Below are 26,861 nucleotides of genomic sequence, written 5' to 3'. Positions count from 1 at the left end.
CTTAGAAAATATAGCCTTACAAAAAAGCCAACTCATTGAAGATTTGCTGTTGATTTAAGTGCTTCTGTCAAGTGACTATTTCTTCAAAGTGAAATAAAAACTTTTAGGAAAAAGTTCACATATAAGATTCCATGTTACTGTTGTGCTTAAAGAATAAATTTCCTACTAAGAACAACAGGAGATTACGTTAGATCCATACATCTTAAAAGTTAGTGAAAAATAGAAATTACCTTTAAAAAGCAGGTATCTGTTTAAAACACACACAAATGTATGGTAGTAAAATACATCAGAAAAAACCCCACCTCTGCTACATCTATGAATTATATTAAAAATTATTTAAATCTATAAATTAGAACGCTTTTTCTCCTGCTGCTGCCCGCTATTATTCACATGCAGGTCATATACCACATAACGCTTGACACAATTTCAAAGAGAAAATCATTCTTTTGTTGTTAAAAATCTGCCGCTTAAACACCGGGAAGATTAAAATCTGGAACAATACTGACCCCTAGTGCTTATGTATTTTTTTTGTTCGTCTTTTTTTTTGTTTTTTTTTTAGCCAAAACCGACCCTTCTTTAGGACGGATTCTGCCTATTGATGGTGGGTGATCTGGCCTTACTAATTAACTGGGGTAATTACTTGTAATGGGATACGTGGGATATTTTTTTTTAAGGCCCAAGTATACAGAAAGGTCAAATATTTTAAGATCCTAGTGTCCACAGCTAACTACTTCTTTTCATGTTTTTGAATGCTGTTTCTAATTCTGTAATTATTATATGCTCAGAATGTTTCCCCTCAGCTAAAGATCTCTTGCCTCGCTTTTCATTAAGGATCAGCCCTTGTCCCACAGTATCTGACCCATAACACATCTCAGGAATTAGACCTTAGTTGTCCTTCTTATTTTTACTGAGTTATAAAATTTATTACTAGTCTCAAGTTAAACGATTTCTGGGAAAACGTAAGGTTTACAACAAATGCTTGAACATTTTAAGAAAATTTCCACTAGTATGAACCACAAATATGCATTACTACAAATCAGTTGTCCATATTATCCATCTTTTCATCATTTCCCCCCCGCTCCAGCTGATACAAAGCAGAAGGATGTTTCAATTAGAAATGCAGTCTGCGAGTTGGATTCAGCTGAGGATACCCTGATTCGCCCAGGGAACTAAGTAACCAGCTATTTAACCATTACCTAATGAATTTAATCCCCTTTGTTACCTGAATCTTTAAAACAGGTAAACAGATCTCACTCTAGATACAGAAACGGATCATTTTTTGCCTCATCGGATGACCTTCTCCATAGCGACATATTACTTTCAGACACAAGCTGAGCTTTCTTGGTGTGCAACTCCAACTACATCGCTTTGATAAAACACTCATGTTTCCGGATGATCACGTCCAGAGAAGACTTCGGGAGCGCGGCTGAGGGAAGTACCGGAGTTCGTCAGCTCTTTTTCCACCAACATACAACCGAGAAAGCGCCTCGGCCCGAGCCTTCTCCTCAGCGCTTTGAATCCGCCGCTCCGCCCGGGGCCGCGCCTCAGAGAGGCGGAGGACGCCAGGGCCAAGATGGCGGCGCTGCGCTTCCCGCCCAACGGCCGTTGCTCCGCCATCGCCCGCCTCCTCCCTGCGTTTCTCGCGAGACTGGGAGAGCTTCTCGCGCCGCGTTTGAAGCTGGGGGCGCGAGCGCCGCGGCCGTTGCTGGCGCGCGGGCGGCGGTTGGCCGGGGCCGTGAGTTTGGGGGGGGATCGGGACCAGAACCGGGACCGGGACCTCAACGGTTCCTCCGTGGCGGCCCCGCGGCGAGTCTCGCCCCGTAGGCGGTGAGGGCTGTTGTTGTAGGGCTCCGTGCGGGAACAGCAGCCCCGCGGCATCCCGAGGCGGCTCTCCGCGAGCGGGGTCCTTGCGTGACCATCTCCCTTCCTCGGCAGCCATGGTAGTGAAAAAGAAGCTCCTGCACATCAAGGAAGCCTTTCAGTTGGCCCAGAAGCCTCACCAGAACCTGGCGAAACTTGTTGTGGGTTTGAAGAGCACCTACAATCAGGTAGGGCTGCTCTCCGGGCTTGCTAGGGGCAGAGAGGAGGGGGGCGCTTCCCTGAGGGGAAGGGGAGGGAGCTCAGCAGCCGCTTTGCCTTCTCCTCAGCGGGCACGGGACCTCTTCGGCCTTACTTCCTCTGAAAAAAAGTATTCAGGCGGGTATGCTAAAAATAGCCCTTAAAAATTAAAAAAGCCAAGCCATACGCCGAGCTATTATTATAGTTTTCTGCAAGCATGGGTGTAAGCATAGCCTACGGCAGGTATTGGTGATGTTGCTGGGAGGTTTCTGACTCCCCGTGAGGTAGATGTGACACAGAATAATAAAAATAATAATGTGTGAGGGTGTGACTGCCGCTCTGAAACCTGTTGGCAGGTACGCATAAAACTCCAGAATGCGGTCAAGACAGATGTTAAAATATTAAGTGAAGAGCGTGCAACGCAATTGGTGTGCCCTAACTGCTGTCTTTGGCGCTTTAAATATGTAAATTGACAAGTCGACTATAAAGTAATTTATTTCGTTTTTCTGTGGTACTGCTTTTGAAAGATGTTCCAACGTAGTTACGTTGTGGGTTTTGTTTTGTTTTGTTTGTTTTTACTTTTTCAGTTTGAAGATAAGGAAGATTTTCACGAAAAGTTCATTAATTTCCTTAAGTATGCTATGATAATCTACAGACGGGAACCAGCAGTGGAGCAAGTGATAAATTTTGTGGCAAAATTTGTTACTTCATTTTATCAAATGGAGGAAGGGGATGGTAGTGAGGAACCAGACGATAATTCGCTTCTGAATTATGTATTTACCTTTCTACTGGAGGTACAGTAACACGCCATTAAATCTTTAACATAACAAATAGAAACTTCAAGCACCGGGGAAAACTAAAACATGAAAAGTGAAAGCAAGAGTAGTGATTGATGAGCAACAAACATCCCCCTTCGGCTGCCTTCCCTAATAACTTAGCAACTGAATATCAGAAGTTAAGATGTGAGAAAACAGGAGCTGGTTTTTTTATGTAGCTGTCAGATGTGTCATTATAGGCTTTGCTATAGGCATATTTGTAAGTGTGAAATTGTAAGTGTGTTGTGGAAACGAAGTTTTACTGTTTCTTTGAGAAGTAAAAATATTAGATCTTCTTTCCTACAAGTAGGATTGGCATATTTATTATTCTTTTCTGCTTACTGCAAATCTTACTTAGAAAGAAGACAAACAGTTCCAGTAGCATGAAATCAGAAGTAGAATTACATTTGCTTAAAACTGTGTTTTGATGTGGAAAAATTATTGATCAGGCCAAGATATTAGCAGGTTATCATTGCTAATACTTTTTTTTTTCCTCTGAAGTTCTATGGAGATGGAGGGGTATCTTAGCTAATGTGTGCCTGTTTCTTCCTTTGCCAAGGCATTGCTAATTAAATAAAGTGCTTCTGATATACATGATGGACCACAATTTTTTTTCATTTCTGTGAGTTTTCAATCTTATTAAAAAGAAACTTACACAGCTTTTGAAAAGCTTTTGAAATGCCCAATGCATATTTCATGTGCTGTATAGAATATTAAGTGCTTATGTGTGCATGTTAATAAACTTGTGTTGGAAATGAGAAAAGTGAGATTATAAACATTTTTTTTTTCTTTTTTCTTTCCCTAAGTCTCACGATGTGAACAGCCATGCAGTTAGGTTTCGAACATGCCAGCTTGTTAATAAGATTTTGGGAAATATGCCTGAAAATGCTCAGATTGATGATGATTTATTTGATAAAATTAATGAAGCTATGCTGATTAGACTTAAAGATAAATTTTCAAATGTGAGGATTCAAGCTGTCTTGGCTCTGTCAAGACTTCAGGATCCAAAGGATGAAAATTGTCCTGTTGTTAATAGTAAGTAATATTTTTTCTTTTGTTTAAGAACATTTGTTGGTTTACATTTCTTTAGAACATTTTAAGCAATTTTTTTTTTTAAGCATTGAGTAAAAAAATCTTGGATGTTCTTGCATTAATTTGGAAACTGCAACTCCTTGCTGGAGGAGGTTGTAGATGTAAGAGTTGTGTATGTTCAAGGGGAAAAAGCAGAACTGCTTGAAGGTGACATTCACTGGGGATTAAATGACAGACAAATGATATGTGGCTTGGGCTGCTCACTGAACTGAATGTAGGTGAAGGATGGTAAGAATACTGGTGTGTTGTGAACTGGGGAGAAGATAAATGTTTACCTTCTAAGAACCCTTTTGTGATATTAATTGAATTGAATTTGTTCAAAGGCACTCATTTTGTCTCATTATGGCTGTCTGCCCAGTGAGAGGTAAACTGGTCTTTGACATTGTTGTTTTCCTTTTTCCTTTTTCCTTTTTCCTTTTTCCTTTTTCCTTTTTCCTTTTTCCTTTTTCCTTTTTCCTTTTTCCTTTTTCCTTTTTCCTTTTTCCTTTTTCCTTTTTCCTTTTTCCTTTTTCCTTTTTCCTTTTTCCTTTTTTCCTTTTTCCTTTTTCCTTTTTCCTTTTTCCTTTTTCCTTTTTCCTTTTTCCTTTTTCCTTTTTCCTTTTTCCTTTTTCCTTTTTCCTTTTTCCTTTTTCCTTTTTCCTTTTTCCCTTCGTTGAATTAATCTTGTTCACCCAGGTTTCTTGATGTGCTGCTTTTGTGCTGATTGTCTGTCTCTTTGTGCATAGTATGATTCCTGACTAAGCCCTTGCTCTGATTGCCTCAAGGTAGACAGACTGTAGGTTTGTAGCAGCACAGGTATTGTTATGGCAATTGTGCCATGATACACTTTACAAACTGCCTTTTGTGAAGACACTTCAGTTTTTTTGTTTTTGTTTTTTTTGTTGTTTGTTTTTGGTTTTTCTTTTAAGGGGCCTTCTTTGAAGTTATGTTTTCTAATTGTTTATAAGTTGCTTATTTAGGAGCAAATAAATTTCAGAGTCGTCATCTCACAGAGCAAGAAGGTGAATTTAAGTATTCTTTGATTTAAGTCTTCTTGTGGTTTCTCTTAATTTAAAGAATATTCACAACAAAACCAAAAAGCATTATGTGAGAGATTTACTACTTGAGTTGTAGGCTTACTGGAGATGGCAGTTTTTCATTTATAGGGAAAGTTGAAGATTCCCCCTCAAACAGAATGAGGATGTATAGACATTGAATAGGGCTCTTAAGGAGTCAACATTTGGAAGCAATTTTATTGGTGTCCAGTAAATAACAATTTGCTTATTTATAGGTAGGACCTAGAGTAGTAATTTTTGGAGCTAACCAGAAATCCTACATATGATTGCAAATATTTTTGTAGTTGATTTTCTTTTGAGATCATAGCTCAGCCTGCAATAACATCTTGGGGGTATGACTGTTCCCTGAATTTGTATGAGACATGCAGGGACTGAGAAGGAGTTTTAATAATAGCTGCTGATATTTTTTTTCTGTTTTTCTATAATGTTTCAAACTCTTTAAAAATATTATTATTACTATTTTACTTTCAGTTTACAACACCTTACTTGAAAATGATTCAAATTCAGAAGTGAGGCGTGCAGTGCTATCATGTATTGCTCCATCAGCAAGGACTTTACCAAAAATCGTAGGACGCACCATGGATGTAAAGGAATCTGTCAGGAAGCTGGCATATGAGGTAAATTGGTTCACTTAATGTTAATGTCAAAGACTGACTTACAAGAAAGCATTTAAAGTTTTTCTTATTTCACTGGTTAAACAGTAAGAATGTTAGAATTTAAAGAATTTTAATGTTAAAGAATTTATTTTCACTTACTGGAAGTTTGAGTGATTTAATACAAGTTTAAACTCCTGAATTTGACTGCAAAACTTTCCTGAGAGAAATCACTTTTGTGATAGAACTTGCCTTTTCAGGGTCAGAGAGGAAAAGTATAAATTATTTATACAATCTGTTGTTTTCTATCTGTGCATTTTGTGGTGCTTGTGTAGTATTTTTTCTTCTCTGTTATAATGTGGTAGATAATTAAGTAAAGGATCACAGTGATATTAATGAAAAAAATTACATTTTTGATATTTCAATTTCAAAAAGTATAGGGTAAAGGCAAGAAGATATACTGCCACATATATTCTTTGTGCAGGCATCTTAGGCAATGTCTTAGAATGTTCTGTTTCTTCACACAGAACCCTCAAATTTGGATTAAATTCTGTTTCTTTACTGAAACTCTGTGTTAATAGGCTACAAGAAAAGTACCTACTTCAGTAATTTCATTGCTCTTGGAGCCTTAAAGAGAGAATAGTTTTTGTATCCAGATGTTGCATTCAAACAGAGCTGCCAAGTTTCTAAGCTATTTGTTAACTTTATTGTTCTTCCCTGCACGAGAATCTGCTCCTTAAAGAATTGGTAGGATGCTGATGGTATAGATATTAAAGGCTTTTATTTTTTTATTCACTCACAGTTTCTGTGGATGGATAAAAGTTGTTATAATTTGTAGAAATATGTTTTCTTGTCTTGTATTATCTTTAAGGTTCTGGCAGAAAAAGTTCACATGAGAGCTCTGTCAATAGCACAGAGAGTAAAATTGCTGGAGCAAGGACTTAATGATAGATCTGGTAAGACTGCATCTTAACATCTTAATACAAATGTTTGAAAGAATACTCTAATTTTTGGGAGATGATTTATATGGAAGTTGTGGTGGCAATAATAACAACCTCAAAGGGAGTCATGAGGTACTAGGCCTGTTTAAATGTTGTGGGTTTTGTTTTGTTTTTTTTTTTTTTTTTAAGTCAACAGTAAGTTCAACTGTGTAACTTCTTTCCAAAAAGCCTTCTATAGAGAAATGTTGTGAAAGTCCCTTGAAAACTTGGTAATTTTGACCTGTAATGTTTTAAATGGTTCAAATTGCTTTGTTAGATGCTGTTAAGGAGGTAATGAAGAAGAAACTGCTTCAGTCTTGGCTACAATTGACTGAAGGGGATGTTTTAGAATTACTTCATCGACTGGATGTGGAAAACTGCCCAGAAGTTGCTGCCTCAGTACTAAATGCTGTGTTTTCATTATCTCCACTTCGTGACTTAGTTCAGAACTGTAAAAACCTTGACAGCAGGTATGCAGATCAGTTTTCATTTCCAAAAAATTACTATGTTGTATAAGAGCATTAAATTAAAGGTTGTATATAACTGGAAAGCAGGATGACTGTTACCTGTGATAGAAGACTGATTTTGTGGTGTAAGCCCTAATGTCTCCCTGGTGTTTGTGTACTTAACTGTTCTGGATATATTTTTTCTTTTTTAAAAGATCTGTGTTCATCAGATGAAAGTGGTTGTGCCAGATAAACAGGAAAAAATGAGAAGTGTCTTTCACCACAAATAACTCTCAACATCTAAGAGGGAGGGAGTAAATCAATTAAAGAAGCTTTTCTATGCAAAATAACTTAGAGTCTAATTTGGTTTATTTCTTGTACTGTCTATACAACTTAGGATAAAGGCAATGCACATTTACCCTCACAGCTGTAATTTCTTCTTTTATTTTAAGCCATGGTTTGGGACTGGTTAGTTTTTCTATGAACTGGAGAATCAATCAGAATAGAATTATTTGACTTGTGCTTCAGCCCTCTTTTGGAGGTATTTTACTTGTATTAACAGAGTCTGACAGAAGAATGTATCTTAGAGGCTTCTTTTCCTGTCTTAAAGTTTGATAGAACTTTAAGACACTTGAAGAAGATGGTGTGATGAATATTAAGGTCCACAAAGCAAAAATGAAAGGGGGGAAGAAAACAAGAAATGAGAAATTGAAGGAAATTACTAAGGAAAGCAAAAATGTGTGAGAGCAACCAGCTCCAGTTATGGCAGAGGATTAGTAACTGTACTAGGACTCTAAACTTAGATGATAAAATTAAATGACAAATTTTCAGTGATAAAAGAAGTGTTAACAAAATCTTATTACCTGTTTTTTTGGAAAAAGGTGTAATTTCATCATATGAAGTGCCTAGCATTCTAGTAGTAGCTTATGATGGATGTTCTGAAATGAGTAGATGCTACATGCATTGCATTCCAAAGCTGTAGATGTGGGCCTGTCGGGCTTTAAAAAGCATCAATAAAAGTGAAATAACTTTCTTATAGGCTTTGGAAATGTGCCAATAACTTAAGTTCAAAGGATGACATAGTTATGGACTTATCAGTGTGACTTTGATCCTGCACAAAATGAGGCTTTGCTTCTGAAAGTTTGAGCTCACTGAGATTATTTATTTTTTAATTTTTTTTAAAGAGCTAAGTATGTTAGACTGATGAGTATTTCTCTTGTTGAGAAGTGAGTGAGATTATTCAGCTTGTTATGAGGTTACTTGATATCTGGAAAACAAATCTTGCTTTTGTTTGGTTTGGCTTGGCTTGGTCTTCTTTGATGTTTCTGATTACAGCTTGATTATGCAGTATCAGCATGATAAATGCTTAGAATTTTGAAGTATATGACTTCTTTTTGTTAAATTTACCTTTAAATAAAGACTTGTCAGAATAATGAGAAGCCATCAAATGAACAGTTTTCATCTGTGTGATGCTGGGATTTTTTTTTGTTTGTTTTCTTTGTGTATGTGTGAAGAGACCTAAAAGAAAACCAAAATTGTTATTGCTAATTTGCAAGTAAAATGGGGTTCAAGGGAGTGAGAAGTACTATTGACAGTGATAGTTTGTCTTTACTATTTTGAGGTAGAATTAATGCATTATTTAATGTTTTGCTTCTGAAAACAAAGCTTATCTGTGCTTAGTGTGGAAAAGGAGTGTGGGTCCTGTAACTAGTAAGGGGAGGATGAGCCTGCAAAGGCTGAGAAGCAGTTTTGTTACTTTTTGCCTTCGACATACTGATTGTTACTCGATTATTGTGTGAAGGTTTTAACCTCTGTCCTTGTATTAAGGACAGAAGGAAAGCTTCATAGGCAGAAGTTGAAAAATAATTTAATGCAGTTGTTGCATTTCTGCAGATTAATGGAGTTCAGTTGTCCAGGCTTTTACAGTGATAATGTTCCATAGAGTTAAAGCACTTGGGTGGTTGCTCTGGAAGGTCTGAAGGGTTGGCAGAATTCTGCAAAGTGATAATGGGCAGCCTTGATTGAAAGTACTGGGAAGTGCAATGTAGAGGTCCTCAGTTAGGAAAGGAAGTTATTTTTGTATGGCTTCAAGTATATCTGTGGAGAAAACCTTTCACAGGATTTTATTTTCACCTTAAGAAACAGTTTCTTTTTATGCATTTATTGTCTTTGATTCTGTTTTATTTATGTCTCTGTATTTATTTATTTTTGTTCAGAAAATTGATCCCACTGGAAGAGTTAACAGCAGAGAATGTGTTACATTGGAGATGTCTTTGCGAATATCTAAAATCAAAAGGTGAAGAAGGTGAAGATTTTCTGGAACAGATGTTGCCAGAACCAGTTATATATGCAGATTATTTACTAAGGTAATTGAATTTAAAAATAAATCAAAATAAATCTCTTACCATTAGAACACAACTTTTCTAAAAGTGTATTTTCTTTTATTCACCTATTTATGTTTTCTCCAAAGCCAAAGCTGTGCTTTAACAGTGCTTTTTAGTTAATGTTTTGAAGATTTTTTTTTTTTTTGGGAGGATTTACTATATTTAAGCAAAAACTGTAAAAAGCAAATTTACAACTTGAAAGCAATTTTTTGAATGTCTTTTCTCATTCGCTAGCAGCAAAATAGGCTGCTAGATCAATAGCATACTATTCTTTGCCATTTAATAGAATAATAAAGTATAGAATAATTGTCCTCTAATATGTAGCTATCCTTTCCCCATTGCTTAGTGTTCAGGTTGCTGTGTGACTGCAAAGAGCTCACAAAGGTTTTTTGAGCTTGCAGGAATGTAAATTGTGAAAATGAAGTGAACTTTAGTTGGTGTCCCCAAGAGAAGTGTTTTGAAACTGAAAGTTTATTCCCTTCCTTTTGCCCTGCTCAGGTGGGCAAGCTTCCCAAAAACTTATCTTTGAAGACAGTGACAGAGCTGCTAAATGAGCCAGTTACAGATATAATTGAGGAAAAACAATGAATGTTTTGTTAAGTCAATCTTTTTGCCAAAGTGAAGAAAGATAATTTTTTTGTCTCGGTGGGATACTTTAGTTTAAATATAAGATTTGAACAGACTTTGTTTGTGATTTTGGAGAGTGCTGAGAAATCTTTAGGGAGGTATTGTAAAACACAGCCTGAAGCTTCCTGAAATGATTATAAATCAGATTTCCTCGAAACTGCATTTTTTTGGTAGTTATTTTAATTAAGAATAAACTTCATCTTTTCTCACTTCAGTGGCTGCATAATACTGGTATTCCTCATGCAAATTATCACTTTCACTGTTTTCAGTGTGGTGTGTGCTAACATTTTTAAACATTTAATAAATAAAATATCTGTGCTTCCATGATTTTGAAATATGGATCTAGTCTGATAGGTATAAATTTCTTCATTCATAATTAGTTCGTTTAAAAAATTTGATCGCCAAAGAAGAGTTCTTTATTCCACCCAATATTACTCAAAATGCCATCAATTATGTTTTCTGTTCAGGAAGAGGTTGATTAAAATTATGTTTACTGATACTTGTCTGTAGTATCAACTGTTAAACTATTCATTGGTGAGCTGTGCCACCAGTTGCTCCAGGTAAAGTTTGCAATTGCACAAACCAAGTCTTTATTTACACTGTGAGAGCATCAGGAGGAGCAACAAATTCCAAGTAATTGATCCTTAAAAAATGCAGGACTGTAAGTTTCATTTAGATACATCATTATTGTCTTGTGCAGGTGACATTGTTAAATGATCAGAAACAGGAGCCTACATTGTAATTTCAGATGTTCTTGATTAGTAGCTACACACAAAGCTTTTTGGTTACCTTTGAAGAAACTATTTGAATTTATTCAATTTAATTTAATGATTTGTTTCCAAAAAGCATCTGCAAAGCTGTAATAAAAATAAGCATCTTTTTCATGGCTTATATCAGTATTTGCTTTTTATCTATATAAATACTCTATTGAATTTTTTACACAAAGTTTCACACCAGGTTTTCTGAGCAATTGTGTTCTCATTGATGGATAAAATTTTGAAAGAAGAAAAATTGCTGTTGAAAAACAAAGGGAACAAACTGACTATCCTTCCTATGCTATGTGGTTGAGTTTATCTGGCAACAGATTGTTGTTTTTCTGTGATGGAATACTTAATCAGATAAAGCAGTTAAAATTCATTGTACATCTCAGTCATTTTTTTTGTATTTTGTCTTGTAGGCAATGCAGCATTTCTGAACATGTAGAAGAACACATAGCACCTAAATATGCAGAAAGATGCTAGTTGTATATGTGAAAAATGGTACATGTATACATTTATCCCTAAGATGCCTTTGTGCAGGGATACAGAACTGAAATGAACAAGCATACTTGTGATTTTCTTACTGTTTTGCATTCACAAACAAGGGATTTTTTTAAATGAAATGGCATTATTTTTAAACTGTAAATTATTTGATATATGTAATTTTATGGAACTATTAATATATGAAAAGATATGAACATATGAATATGTTTCATATATATTCATATATATATAAGAATGTATTTCAAATATATGAAATATATGAACATAAACCTTAGTTTTTAAGGCTTATAACTAAAACTATTTGTTTATACAGGACTGGAAAAGTTTGGGGCTGTGCTTTTTGTTTTGGTTTCTTTTTTTCTACTTCCAAACATGATTCTGAATGTAATTATATCTTTTCTACTTGGATTCAGTTACCTTCAAAATATGCCAGTTCTTAGTGAAGAACAAAGAGAAGACTTTAATTGTTTTGACAACCTGATGACAAAAGAATTTATAGGGCAGCAACTCATTCTTATTATAGGCTGCATGGATACCAGAGAAGAAGGAGGACGGTAAGCATCAACACAACATTTCTGTTAATAAGGCTTATCTCATGCATGCCTCTTGACATAGAGTCTCAGTTGGGAAAATAACCCAATCAAAAAGACAAAATACAGTAGGAAAAAAAGGCAAGGTCTCTTTAATGGAATTGTTCCCCAAAGTATGTCTGATATAATCTGTTTGGTTTTGTGGAAAAAACGTTTTAAGGTATATAAAACATTGTTTTTGTAAAGTATTCCTGGCATTATGAAGTTACATGGCTTTTCATTTGAGACATAGTGTATCAAAATTAAAGGAGATGAATGATTGCTTCTTAGCAGATGACTTGTAGTAAGTACCCTGTGTGTTATGATTTTGAGCCTAGTCTGCTAAAGCCTAAAAGGTTGCAGATGTTTTAGCTGCCACGCTGAGTTGGATTCTGTTAGCTGAGTGATTCCCATCATTTGAACATCCTTCTGATGTGAGTAAGAGTGAATAAATTTGTAAGTTCATACCATCACAGGCATTTTATGAAAAATTGCTGTTATGATAGTACAAACAGAGCAAAAGTTTCAAACCCTCAGGGGAATGCATTATATGTAATGCTAGACTGTCAGATTAGTTTAACTTGTAATTTTTTTTCAGTTTCCAGCCAGATAACTTCTATGAAAGCATTCTACAATAACTCTGCTTTCTGCTGGTTTGACCTTTCATTGGATGGTAGTGACACCTGATTAAAAAATTCCATACTTTCTAATTGAAAAAAATGAGGTAAAATGAGAAAAAGACAAACTCTGGCAAGTAAGAAAATGTATTCAGCAGTTAGTATAACTACAGAGAAATTTCTCTTTTACTGTATTATGAAGTCTTCATCACAGTAATTCAAAATGGGTAAAATATTAACTCCTATGTCTTCCATTTTCTTGAATAAGCAAACAGATTGTTTTGTTTTGTTTTTTAATTTTTCCCTCATGCAGAAAACACCTGTTAGTTACTTTACAAAAGATCCTCATTCTACCTGCAACTTCTACAGCCCTCATGTCTCTGCTTGCAGAAACATTACTCAGTATTATTGAGGATGATGACAGAAGGATTCAAATTGTAAGCAAATCTAGAGGCTCATTGTTTTCTAGGCTCTGCCTTCCTTATATATCAAACATCCTTTACAAAGCTTTTTAACAGAGATATTAATTAAAATATTTTTATTTTAGAAAAGCATTTTTATTCTTCTCCCTTTTTTTTTTTTGTTTTCTGCTGTGGTTTTCTAAGGAGCTTTAGATTATTTGGCTAATGTTATATATGTAATCATTAGGAAAAAATTACACTTTTACAGACAAAATCCTTTGTCATATTAGATCCAAACAGTTTCAACTAGAACATTCAAACCAAGGATACCATACATTTCCAGGCTGCAGATTTCTCTTCCATGTTTTTATCTGAGATAAGTACTAAAAGCCCTTGTAAGAAAAATATTCTATGTAGTGTATAGAATATATAGTGCAGTCTTTATATTTATGTTTATAGATTGTAGAGTTTAGTCAATATACAGCATAATTATTTAAACTTCAGAAAAATGGACCTATGATTTTACTCAGCTATTTCAAATGAACTTAGGGAAAGAGCTAAAAGATTTGTTAAATGATAGGATGGAAGAACTATTGTAATCTGCATTATAGTATAATAGTAAAAGTAGATTTGTGCATTTCTATTATTCTAGTGAAATACACTGATTCAATACATTCTCTTGATTTGGGTACAGCTTGAGAGGAAGATAAAATAAGCTGAATGATCCAATATAAGGTTAATCAAATTAATACCATCCTCTTTCAGTCTTTAGTTTTCTTCATATTTCATATTTCATCTCATTTTTTATTAATGTAATGGGTCTGACTTGAAAGAAAGCCCCATACCAAGTGAAAAACTCTCAGCCTCATTCTGCTTCTAGTATTTGGCTGAAATTTAAATTATTGATGTGGCTTCTTATACTACATAGGGTGGTTTATAGACCTTTAAGTGAGTGTTCTTAGTTGTATTGTGACTGAAGTAGCAACAGGTGAAAAACATTACTCTTGTTACTGGTAATTCTTTCTAAAGCATGTGTTCACATCTAGATGAGATGGTGCCTGTGATCTGTTGGCCTAGAAACCTATTCATGGATGTATAGCCTTCTGTTTTCTTGATTTCCTCAGTAAATGGTAGAAAACACCAGAGTTTCATGGCTAGGCTATTGTCAAATGGAAGGGCTTTGCAATGAATTAGCTGTTAAGAAAAACTGCACAGGTGTTGAATACATTTTCAGAAGGATGGTATTTTAAATTTCAAAAAGTTAAATGCTTAGTGTCTGAGCTGAACTGAATGGCACTTATATCCTGTTTGTAACAACAGATTGCAGAAATTATATCAGAAGTTCGTGAGCCAATTGTCACAGTTGACCTGCCTGTTGATGCTGCTGAAATAAGGAAGAGGGAGGTTAAGGTAAGCAGATTGGAGCTAACAAAAATATTTTTAAGCATATCCAACTACTGAGAGTTTTATACGTTGGTGTATTAATAGCTAATGTCAATAGTGTGTCATTGGCTAATGCAATGAAGGTTATGGAATTATCTTAAATTTCTTTTTACTTTATATTTCAGTTGGCCGAAATAAAAGTGAGACTTTTTGAAGCAAGAGAAGCTTTGGAAGAATGCATTGCTCGGCAGGATTTTAATCAAGCATCAGTATTAAAAGATAAAATAACTGAGCTGGAACACACAAAATCTGATCTGATAAAAGCAGCAGAGCAACCTGAAATTAAGGAAATGCATGTGGAGAAGGTCTCTTCCCTTTCTGTATTCCCAAGTGCTGGTTATGTTCTGACACTCATTCAGAGTTTTAAAAGAATGTGTAGCTTGTCCTTGTATCATCTAAATTTTTAAAACTGAAAATGAACATTTATGGTATTAGTATTCTCCTTCTGCATATATAGAAGCTAATGGTTAAACACCTCTTTTGGCTTCAAGGAACTAAAGAATTTTAAAAGGGTTTTGGTTTTAATGTTTTTTCTCTAAACTAACTGAAAACATGAACCTCAGTCTCTTCATCATAGTTTACAGACAGTTGTTGATTATTCTTGCACAGCAAGTGTGTGGACAGGAAATGTTTATTTGGATAGGGAAAAATTATGATTAATACCCTCACTCCTTATCATAGGTGCAGTTTGCATTAACTTTTTTCTCTTCCTGACCCACTTGAAGAATGATCCTGAAACACTATTGAAATGTCTGATGGTGTGTTACGAGCTTCTGAAGATCATGCCCCTTTCTAAAGGGATTGTTCCAACCATTAATGAAATCACTCAATCTCTGGTATGTAGGTATAAATACTGTTTGCATTATAATTAATATGAATACATGGTAGCTGGCCCTTGGGTGCTGGCAGGATGGCTTGTGCACATCACAATTGCTTTGCTGTATCTGTAGTGCTGTGTCTGGTGCTTTTAATCTATCCCAGAACCTAGTGTCTCGAAGGTGCAGTCCAGATATGCTGTTCTGAGCTCTCAGGTTCTATGCCAAAACTGGTTGGGACAGACAGATACTAGAAAAAAAAGAGGAATATTGTAATTTGTCTAATGTATGACAGTGTTGGACAGTGCTGAGTTATATTGTGTGCCAAACATGGTGCTTAAGTAGCTCTTTGCTGCCCTTGCTTGTACTTCAGTCAATAGCTGGGATTTTTTTTTATCAGATGAGGTTGAGTTCTTTATTAGAGAAATTTAAGGGAATTTTTGTTAAGTTAGTCAAAAGCTTTTGATCTAGGAGAAACAGGAACTCAGAAGCCTTTTCTTTCATCTCTTCCATGTACAAGATGTTTGGGGGAGGTTCCCCTCCCCTCTTGTTTTTTACCACCTTTGAAGGGGCAAATATTTCTGTATTGAAGAATAAGGCAATGGCATTATAGGTCTGTTATAACTACAAGATATACTTCCTAGTTTTCATTCAGAAGAGTATGGATTTTAAAATGAATGCTTCTAAGTAACACAGACTTAACTGTTTCTGAGTGTACAAACAGAATGGAAGAAGAGTAATATGCTATCATGTGAATAAGTAGTGCACCCACATCTGAATCATCTGCAGTTCTTATTCCATCTATCTAGAAAGTTCATACTGGAATTGGAAGTGGTTGAGAGTAGGGCAGTAAGGAAAAGTATGGAATGGCTTCTCTAGGAAGAATGACTAAATAAGTTTCCTCCATGTTATCTGGAGAAGAAGGCAGTGTCTGAGAGGGGAGGAGTCCTAAGATGTGAAAGCTATGTAGAAAATGAATAAAGACCTGTTGATTAAGTCCATAAAGCTTGCAACTAGCAAGCTCAGAACAAATTAAATGAGCTGATTCTTCATGTAATACGTAATCTCTGGAATTCCTTATTGCAGGTTGTGTGCATGGTGAGCACTTGCATAAATTTCAAGGAAGACTGAGAAAGTTCAAGAAAAATAAATATTAGGGAATGATTAGGTAGATAGGAACAGCCTTCCCAGCTGGGAGTTGCTGGGACCTTGACAAGAATTCTTGGGAACTATTTACTTTGTCTCTTTATGCAATACTTTATTGGAACTTGGCTTTGATCTTTTCTGATAATGAGACAATGGTCTAGATGACCTGATTGAATATGGACATTCTTACAGTTCCAACTGCAAAGAAAATTACAACACCAATTTAGATTAGATTTAGTGTAGTGGAACCACACCAGATTTCTTTCAGATGTAAAGAAGTATTTTTAAAAATCCTAACTGGTGTTACTGTGTCCCCCAGAAACCTTTACTTTTTCATTAGGTCTTCCTTTAACTGTCACATTTGCTGTTGATTCTACTTTTCTTTCTCCAAGATCCTGCTTTCATATTGTTCCTGCTGGCTTTTCACTTAAGGTGTGATTTGGGTTATCTTATTTGTTGTTTAAACCCAAACTCTTTAGTAAATGCAAAAATATAAATGATGCCATCATTGAATTCACCCTGTATCTATCTAGTCTGTTGTTTCTTTTGTGTGGATTTTCACCATTGCCTTCTCAAAATTATTTCAAGTACATGGCAGTGGCATCTGTATTTTGGAACTGGGAATTGTTTTTCTTGAAGAATGCTGATGTCTTTTATGAAGAAATATTTGTGTTGTTTGGTTTGGGGTTTTTTTCTATTTCACAATGAGTGGCCAACAGAGTTTTGTTTGAAAACAAATACTAAAACCAAAGACACATTATTTTTGCCATTATTTCATTGCTGACATCAAAAAGCACACTCAGACTGCTTCTGTTTATATCTAGATAAGCAAAGTGTAGAGTAGTTACTACTTTCCTATATCCAACTAAATTATTTTTTCTTTTGGGGTATGCACATTTCAGTAGTCAGGTCTTTTATTTTCAATTTATATTTTCTAACTCTAATATTACTGTTTCCAGATACTTCCTGGTATAACTAATGTCCATCCAGCTGTGAGAAATATGGCAGTTCTGTGTTTGGGTTGTTGTGCCCTTCAGAACAAAGAATTTGCCCGGCAACAGCTTGCATTGCTGTTACAGGTAAAATGTCTGATGGGAAATGGAAAGGTTGTCTGTGTGCCTAAGTTACTAAGTATCATTAGCAAGCTACACTACATAGTTACCTTATTTGAGAACCAGTGGTTCTGATTTAAAGATCTTGAGACTGTGGTTTCTTGTAGATTTTTCTGATGTCTAGTAATATTCAGTCTTGTAATGTATCTTGGTAACAGCATTCCTTTCCTTTTTAAGGTTTTAAAAGCTTGTAAGAGTTCTTCATATGTAAGTTCTTGCTTTCTATTCAGAATCTGCATTAAATTGGTCACATATTCATGTTATTAATTTAGAAAAGAGAAGCTGTAGGATTCTATAAGCCTTCCTCTATTGGGCAGGCAAACCCAATATGACTGTTCTTGTTTTTACATTTCAGTTGCATACTTAACCTGTAATCTTGGGTTTCTGATCTAATTTCTGAATTATTAAATTTGTATGCATTAAGTAAGAGTTTTTAATGAAAAGATAAAGCAATATGCAAACCAACAAATAATAAAGTGGCCAAAAATTATGAATATGGAACATATAGTGTATTATAATACATCTCCTATGTTTGTGGTTAATGTTCTGATGCTGAGCTAATTATACAAAAGATGACACTATTGTTAACTTCTCAGACCATGTCTTTGATAGAACTGTAGATGGTCATCATGTTTTATTTAAGAGTGTGTTCCTGTATGCACTCGAGAACTGAGAGCAGGAGCTGAGGTGATCTGCTTGGCTCAGACAAGATGATGGAGCTGACAGTCATAACAGGAGAACTTTGGTTCCTAAAGTTAGCAAATCCTATTGTTTTTAACCTGCTTGTGAGTATGGCTCATTAAAAATCAGTTTGCTTAGGGAGGACTGAAGTTGTTCTTAGCAGGTTAGAGTTTAGACTTAAGTAATTAATTTCTGCAGGGATTAAACCCCATATTCTTTGGATAGGCTGCCATCAAAAACAGGGTGCTAGGCTAACACATCCAGGATCTCTAGGCTAAGTTACTATGTATGGGTTTATTTGAATGTTAATTTTGACTAAAATACAAATAGTAACCTAAGCAACTCTGACTTTTATTACTGTCTTGCTCCCTGCTGTCTTTACCTTCTGTTTATTTTAATTAAACTATATGGTATTTCAGAGCAGGGGTTGTTTTATATATTTTTTCCAAACTGCCTAGCACTGTGGAGCTAGTATAGGCAAACAGATTTTGTTTGTCCAATGCCTGTTTAGAAGTTGAACAATAAAATTACATCTCACTGTGAGTGAAATTCAGTTGATTTTATATGGAAATTTCACAGATGAATTGATAAATTCTTTCCTAGACAGTATTATAAATTCAGGTTTAAAATCTCATTGTGCCTTTCTTAAAGGACTGAAATTTGTCCCAAGTATTATAAGAAGTTTCCCAAATTAAACTATCATATTAAACCAAAAAATATAAAGCAATATTAAAGCAAAATGCTTAATGTTAATACTGGTGGATTACTGTAAAATGATTTATGTATTTTCCTTCTTAAACCTAGGTTTTACAAATAGATAATATAAAGGTAAAGGTCAGTGCTTTAAAGGCAATCTTTGATCAACTACTGCTGTTTGGGATTGAGCCATTTAAAGCCAGAAGAAGCAGCAACTCTAAAGATGAAGATGATGAAAATTCCGAGGAAGAAATGAAAACGACAGAGGAAGAAGAGGCTGCTATGATTCACAGCCTCCTGCAGCTTCTCTCTGGTTTCTTAGACAGTGAGGTAAGTACTACTATAAAATTTGCCTTAGTTTTGCTTTAAAACAGCTTTTGCAGAAGGTTCACCATCCCATTAGGTTGCATATAAACATTACATAGTGTGTAATTAAAATTAACGGTTTAACGTTAAAATGCTATCTTAGAAAATGACCACAATGATAGAGATTAGTATTACTTTTGAGCTGCAAATACATGACTGCAGAGACCTGCTTGGCAAACCAGAGTGTAGACTGTTATTACAGAATATTATTAAAAACCACTGTGGTTGGTGTGCTGTGTGTATAATCAATTCTTTCTTCAGTTTCCAGAACTTAGGACAGTAGCTGCAGAAGGCATGGCCAAGCTGATGTTCTCTGGGAGACTGACCAGTGCCAAGCTTCTTTCTCATCTTGTTCTCCTGTGGTATAATCCTGTGACTGAAGATGAAGTTCAGCTTAGGCACTGTCTGGGAGTTTTCTTCCCTTTATTTGCTTATGCAAATAGGTATGGCCTCTCCAAATTGTTATGCAAAGAAATGCACTGGTCTAGTACCTTTAGGAACCTTTGCTTAAATAGCAATTGTACAGCTACAAATAAGACTGAAGGGTCTAGTTCAGCCTCCTGTGTGTGTTCTGGATGTCCATAATCTCAGTCTATGACTATTCCAAAGACTTTCCATTAATTCTCTCTTAACCGTTTGCTTTCCACTTTATTTTTTTCTTTCCTATAACTGAAACTGTTCTTCAGGACACGGAATAAAAGCTTAATTTAGAAAGGTGCACTTCACTTGTTTATGCTATTGAGCACTACAGGTATATTTTGAAGGGTCACTAAAAAGTAGCTGGCAGGAATGCTTCAGAAGAAATTAATTTTGTCCAGCAGATATCAAAGCAGCAGGCTGGCTGGTTGTGGTTTTCTTTTTGTTTTTAACCAAAGAATACTCCATATTCACAGCAGATTCAAAATCCTCTGTTCATTTTGGTAGTGGACAAAGGAGGCAGAGGGCTTTATGTAAGAGGATAGGAACTGACACAGTAATTCTCATCTTGCACTTGCTCAAAGAAAATAATGTTCAAGTTACTTTTCAGTTGCTGATAGTGATTTTAGTCAGTTGGAACTAGCAGTTATCTGTTGTTTGGGGTTTTTTGGTTTTTTTTTGGTCTTGTTTTAAGGATCAACTTTAACATTATTTTATTTGTTATCTGTTTTTTCCAGTTATAACTCTTGTCTTATAAATTGGTGCATTTAGAGAAGTAGTTCAAAGAGGAGCTGGATAAACCTTGTTTTTTCTGTTGGAAAAAAAATTGAGAAAAATAACCAGTCTTTTCCATACTGGGGTTTTCCCTACCAAAATTATTTTGATAAGTAACAAACTAGTATCATATTCTTCCATTATCTCATACTGAGTAATGAATTTAAGCTTTTAACACTGATAATATTTTACTTGGGAATGTCTGTTTCTGACCGTGGAAATATAATTTTTTTTTAATTTTTTTTTATTTTATGAGTGCTAATGATTGCCCACCTGTGTAATTTTGTGCATGTCAGTCATTTGCAAATGAGGCAGCTCTGCTGGCATCTCATAGGTGATCTTTCTTTTGACAAGACATTTTTTGAAATACATGGTATATATTTAAAGCAAAAATTGGAAAAATTAGTGTAGAAAAAAAATCCTAAATCTTAGTCCTTCTTATTGATTTGGAATCTCTGTTTAGTTAGGAAACCTCATTCATTTTATGTCCCAAAGCATTGTTTTCATTCTGAATCACAAGTTGTTGATGAACCATTGTAGCTTCTTGGGTTACAAATACTGTATTTTCAGCAGAGAATTATTAATTAGGTGTCCCAGTGTCCCTGCCATGGCAGAATGGTTGGTACCAGATGACCTTTAAAGGTCCCTTCCAACTTAAGTAATTCTCTGAACACCATGTGTAATTCAGAACTGGCTGCAAAGTTGCCACTCAGAAAAGGCAAACAGGTAATGAATCAGGTTTGGTTGAAATTCATACCTAATTTTAGTACTGATCTCTCACCAAATTTTAAAATCCCATTTGTGTTCTGATTGCTGCTCTGTTAACCTTTCCATGTGGTCACAGTTATAATCAAGACAGTTTTTAAAATTAAATATTTGAACTCTGTGCAAGGAAACAAATATTTATGCTGACTTCTATAAATACTCTGTCAATAGAATGGCATGGCAGGGACAGGATCCTGTAACCAGGATGAATGTTTTCTCAAAAGTAATAAACTCTGGCAGCACAGAAGGAGAAAGTTCTGCCTCTATGATACTAGAAATGTTTTTTTTTTCAAAGTTACAGGAAATAATCTCAATGATGCTTCAGTTATGCTTGGGCCCAATCTCCTGAAAGGAAGAATTCTTGCCTCCATTTTTTTTTTTTTTTTGCCCCAGTTTTAGTGCTCAAAATATCTATTGGTCAGCTGATTTGGCTCAATGATCCAGAAGCAAACAATCTGCTTATTTTGAAATTAGTTTTAGTTTTCTCCTGTAGTTATTTAGGTTCAAATAGGAGGTTAACAAGTATCAGAAACAAACAAAAAAAAGGAGTTCACCAACTAATATGTTGTGCTTTTTGACATGGTACCTTTTAAAATTGTTTTGACCTGTCTTTTGAAACAGCACTTTACAACTTTCTGCAGCACCAAGTGCAGCATTATTTTTAGGCTTGCTTGGCAAGAGTTATTAACTCTTCTGAGAAAAGAAAGAACAAGTATTTCTTCCAAAAATCTTGCTAACCACTGCATTTTTTTGCCAGGCTTCCTTTTTTGCACAATGAAAAGTATCCCCAAAGAAAAATCCTAGCAGAAAGGGAGAGATGAGCAGAAGACATAAATCAAAATAAAAGATTTAGAGAAATGTGGTGTTTCTGTCCCTTAAGAAGAGAATAAATCAGTAAATATCAATTAGTTCAGTAGGAAGGATGAACTTTTAAACTGTTTAGAGGCAGGAAGTATTAAAATGAAATGCCACATGCTAAAACTTAAATTTGTTCTGTGAGGCAAGTTTTGATATTGTGGTTCTGCTGGCTGTCTCTACCAAGGCTGGCTGCTCCCACTTTGGTTTGCTTGATATATTACAATGGGTCTGTGAACTTTCCTCATAGAAGAGAAAATTTAGAAGTGAATTAAGATTTCATTTTGTCTCATTAGGCTACTAACATTTGACTCAATTGAACAGGTCTAACCAGGAGTGCTTTGAGGAAGCTTATCTCCCAACTCTTCATACACTGTTAAATGCTCCTGTGACTTCACCTTTGGCTGAAATAGATATCAGTAATGTTTCTGAACTCCTGGTAGACCTGACCAGACCCAGTGGACTGAGACCTCAGGCTAAAAATTCTCAGGACTATCAGGTACAGTAAGCTGGAGGAAAATGATATTTGTGTCTGTAGATTAAGAAGTGACTGATTTCACTTATGGCTGGAACTGGGCCTCTCTGATAATTCCAATAAGTTCTGTGTAAAGGAGCAACTGTGCAGGTAATGAAATCTTTTAGCTTTACCTCCCTCCTTCCCCAGTATTCCCTCCCTCCTACGATTAAAAAAAAAAAAACAAAAACCAAACAAACAGTAGGAATTTGCACCATGGCTAATTGTCTATTCTGGGAAAAAAATCTATGAAAATCACTTGGTGTATCTACTCTGTATTTTAGGAAAATATTTAATCTGTAAAATTAGTCATTAGCTGCTTATATCAGAATTCTCATTGCTGTCTTTTGCAAATAGTTCCTGGTGAAGTTTCTGAGATTTAATTTCTTTGCTTTACAGGAATTAACAGTTCATGATAGTTTAGCAATGAAAATTTGCAATGAAATCTTGGTGGACCCAACTGCACCAGATGTTCGGATTTACACAAAAGCTTTAAATTCACTAGAACTCAGTAGTTCTTCTAAAGAGAATCTTCTTGTTCTGCTCGATGAGATTCTAGAGGTAGTATGAAAACATGGTTCTTACTTTTATAATTATTAGTAATCTAATACCCTGATATGTTTAAAAATGAAGTCTTTTTTTTACTATGGCAGTGGAATTTCTCTTTTAATTGCTCTCCTAGGAAGAAAGACTGAGAGAACTGGAGCTGTTTAGCCTTGAGAAAAGAAGGCTGAGAGGGGATCTTATTCTTACCTATAAATATCTGAGGGGTGGGTGTCAAGAGGATGAGGCCAATCTCCTTTTCAGTGCTGCCCAGTAATAGGGCAAGGAATAATGGGTTTAAGCGAGAACATAGGAAGTTTCATCTCAACATGAGGAGAAACTTCTTTCCTGTGAGGATGACAGAGCAGTGGCACAGGCTGCTCAGAGAGGTTGTGGAGTCTCCTTCTCTGGACACTTTGAAAACCTGCCTGGATGTGTTCCTGTGTGGCCTGCCCTGTCTTGGCAGGGAGGGTGGACTAGATCATCTCTAGAAGTCACTTCCAAACCTTAACATTCTGTGATTCTATGATTTAACCAGTCTTCTGGAAATTACTCAAAAATTATTTTCAAAGTCTGAGCTGGTATCACTGGATGGTATGAAAGTTTTTACATTGATGTTTTTATAAATATGGGAAAAAAGTAGAATCTGGGAGAGTGACAGAGGAAGACAATAGTGTGTAGAAGTGTTGAAAAGAATGCTGATCCACTAAGGGTATGTCATCCAAAGGTATATATGCTTCAGGACTTAGCTAAAAAGTTCCAGTTGCTGTAGTGATTTTAAGATTTATTTAATTTTTTAAAAAAGGTATTTGGGGGGGGTCTCATTTCCTGTTTCTCTCTTTTTGACTTATGATCTGTATGTTGTACCCTGTGTACAGTAAATTAAATTATTAGTGGGCAAATCTAATGAATAAAAGAAATGCTTGTAAAATTAAGTAGCATTTAACATTAAATGCCTCATCTCCAGAAAGTGAAAGACAAATTGTGTCAAAGAGCTATTGAGAAGATGAAAATGAAGTTGACCAAAGATTATTACATGGGCAAAGACCACTCTGAAAGGACTGAGGAAGTGGGTCTCTCTGAAAGAACACAGGAAACTGAAATCACATCATCTGAAAATACTCTTCCAAATGAAGAAGGTAATTCAGGAGAGGTGTGGTTTAGTAGTAGGTATACAACTGACTTGTTTAGTTGTGTATGAAAATAAGTTTTCCTTCATTAATCTACCTTTAGAAAAAAACAGGAAAAGGTAATATCTAGTAAATATACATAGAGTTTAAAGTATTTGTCCTGAAGTCTTTTCAGGACAGATTCAGCTTATGGACATTCAGCTGACATGGCTGGTGCCTTACAGTTCCAGTGTCTTCACATGGAATTGCTGCCACATGCATGGTCCTACCACTTGGAGGACTTTGGCAGCTCAAGGTCTATCAGAATTACTGAGTAATTAAAATAGACTGAGGCCAAAACAAGCATTCAATATCTCTGCTTTTTCTCCATTCCTATTTATTTGTTGAACATCTTAAACAAATATCAGTCCAATGTTTTCTTAAGACCTCCTTTTGGTTTTAACATACTTTAAAGAGCCCCTCTTGCTATCTGACACAACACTGGCCAGTTTCAACTCTAGTTAAGCTTTGGCCTTTTGTGTCTTCTCCTTGAATATATGAAGCACAGCTCTGCAGTCTTCTGGTGAAGCCTGACCTTGCTTCCAGAGATCATACAACTTCTTCCTCTTGAGCTCCACGAGGAGTTCCCTGTTCAGCCAAGCTGGTCTTCCACCCCATTTCCTTGATTTAGAAAATGAAGGGGCTAAACAATTGTCAGGAATAGTTTTCATCTGATTGACTTATGCTGGGGCAGGATTGTAGCTCATTTAACTTTCCTTCTAGCTTTATAATCTCATTTCTAGTTAAAGGGAAAAGTGAGGTTAAAGTTGTGTGGCTTTTTTATATAACAGCCAAGGTTTAAAGTAGTGACATTTACATTAAGATAAAAGTTGATTATGAATTCTGCATGTGCTGCTCTGTTCAACAGAAAACAAACAAGAGGCTCATCATACCCCGGTTAATGATGATAGAAGTAAAGCAACTGCAAAACTGAAATCCACAAGAAACAAAACTGGCAAAGGTATGCACTAGCCTTTTCTGACTACAGTTCTAGTCATTTTAATAAAATAATTTCATACTAACTTTTCCCTGAAAGCAGAGATATAAAAACCATTCAGTCTTCACATTCTGTCGTAGTTTTAAGAATTTTCTTAAAAGAGTAAAAGATCTCTCATGAAAATTTTTGTGCTGTTAGCCTCTCCCTAGAACACTGGTTTAAAAAAGTAAAAAAAAGTTTGGCTACAGGATTTCAAGGTAATTTGGCCACACCATTTACACCAACAGGTGTTTGTGGGAAAGTGCTACATTGTGAGTTTTTGGTTGTTTGGGTTTTTTTACCACATTCTGTGGTGACTGCATATTTATATCTTTCAATGCAATATGAAACACTGAAGAAAAATACAAAATTAGTTTAAGGAAATAAATATCATGGTACAAAAAGAGACTTGTGCTTATACTCAGGACAACGGAAAGCAGCAGCAGCAGAGAGGCCTGTGAGCAGAAGGAAAAGAGGCACATCTGAAAAATGCAGTAGTGAAAGGTAAATCCTTTCCACCATCAGAACCATGGTGGCTGTTCTAGCAAGGAAATGTAATTCAAATGCTTTTCTTTCCCAAAACCTATATCTTTTAATATCTATTCCTAATGCACTGATAAATATTTTAAAAAAATTTCTTTGAACTGGCACTGTTGAAACAGTGTCAGATGCGAGTTTCACATTTTGTTGTGATTAGGAGCCTGTATTTTTTTATTAACATACCTTTTGTGTGTAGTTATGTACATTCTAGCTGACAAAAGTTAGATTTTTGTTTACATTAATGTTCTTCTTCCAAGTGTTTTTTCTGCTTTTTTAGTAACTGTTCTGTGGAGGAGTACAATTTCTTTCTTTCTTAAATTCTTTTCGCCCCTTCCACATTTTTGTTGCTTGTCTTTCTGCATGTAATTGATAAGCTTCCAGAAATGACTAAGTGAATACACACAATGCATTCCTTTATGATCTTGTAGGACATAAGCATTAAAATAACAGTCTTTGTTATTTTCAACTGTGCTCAATCTTTCTCAAGCAGGTAACCCATGAACTTTAAGGTAACCAGGATCAGTCATTCCTGTTTGTCTATTCTATGAGTTCACTTTGATAGCCCCTAATCTTTTGGAGGGGATTTTATTTATTTTGCAACTGCTAGCACTTTGTTATCTTTAGTGATAGTGCTATATCTCTTTGAAAACAATATATTCTCAAAAAACAAAAAGCTTGTAAGGAAGCAATAATTTTGCTCTTTTAAGACCGTGTTTCAAGTTTGATAAGATAAAAAGTCTTCAGTTTGCTTAGTCTTTTGTCTTACTTGAAAATGTTTTATATTTCAGTGGTGATGAAATTCCAGAAGCAGTCCCTATGTCAAGTTCAAGGCCTCCAAGACGAGCAAAAACACTGGCAATTGAAAAAACAAGAATGAATCTGTCAAGCCTTTTGGACAGGGAAGCTGATCAATGAAGTCAAAAGGAGAGGAGAGCAGCATGCTTTGCTTAATGCTGGTAGCTAATAGCAGTCTTGAAAAATAAGATTAGTTGTTAGCCATATTTAACTCTTTCTATATTATGATCATTTGTAATTCTAGATTTTTCTAGGAACTCTAACTTTTTTAAACAGATGCTTTTGATTATTTTCCTGGTATAGAGTTAATCACTCATGTAATAAAAACATTAAAACATTGCCTGAAGAAAACCTA

The 26,861-nt window shown here is 35.4% G+C and overlaps 1 protein-coding gene across 1 annotated transcript; it reads left to right on the top strand.

Moving 5' to 3' along the window:
* The first annotated feature begins 1,931 nt into the window (after positions 1 to 1,931).
* Positions 1,932 to 26,861, top strand: NCAPG (non-SMC condensin I complex subunit G). Its single transcript, XM_071743875.1, has 21 exons — positions 1,932 to 2,048; positions 2,646 to 2,852; positions 3,680 to 3,908; positions 5,492 to 5,637; positions 6,485 to 6,569; positions 6,871 to 7,063; positions 9,256 to 9,405; positions 11,726 to 11,866; positions 12,812 to 12,935; positions 14,220 to 14,309; positions 14,468 to 14,647; positions 15,068 to 15,178; positions 17,263 to 17,382; positions 18,901 to 19,122; positions 19,420 to 19,601; positions 22,294 to 22,468; positions 22,883 to 23,044; positions 23,994 to 24,165; positions 25,064 to 25,156; positions 25,597 to 25,675; positions 26,500 to 26,861. The coding sequence occupies exons 1-21, from the start codon at positions 1,938 to 1,940 to the stop codon at positions 26,624 to 26,626; spliced, it is 3,099 nt and encodes a 1,032-aa protein (XP_071599976.1). The 5' UTR covers positions 1,932 to 1,937; the 3' UTR covers positions 26,627 to 26,861.

The sequence above is a fragment of the Heliangelus exortis genome, chromosome 4, assembly GCF_036169615.1.
Source record: "Heliangelus exortis chromosome 4, bHelExo1.hap1, whole genome shotgun sequence".
NCBI lineage: Eukaryota > Metazoa > Chordata > Aves > Apodiformes > Trochilidae > Heliangelus > Heliangelus exortis.
Note: the sequence above shows the minus strand (reverse complement) of the source record. Positions and strands in the feature narration are given on the sequence as shown.

Coding starts and splice junctions, on each gene's coding strand:
- NCAPG (XM_071743875.1), top strand. CDS start 1,938: ATGGTAGTGAAAAAGAAGCTCCTGCACATCAAGGAAGCCTTTCAGTTG. Junction 3,909..5,491: donor AAATTGTCCTGTTGTTAATA/GTAAGTAATATT, acceptor TTTTACTTTCAG/TTTACAACACCTTACTTGAA. Junction 15,179..17,262: donor ATGAAATCACTCAATCTCTG/GTATGTAGGTAT, acceptor TACTGTTTCCAG/ATACTTCCTGGTATAACTAA.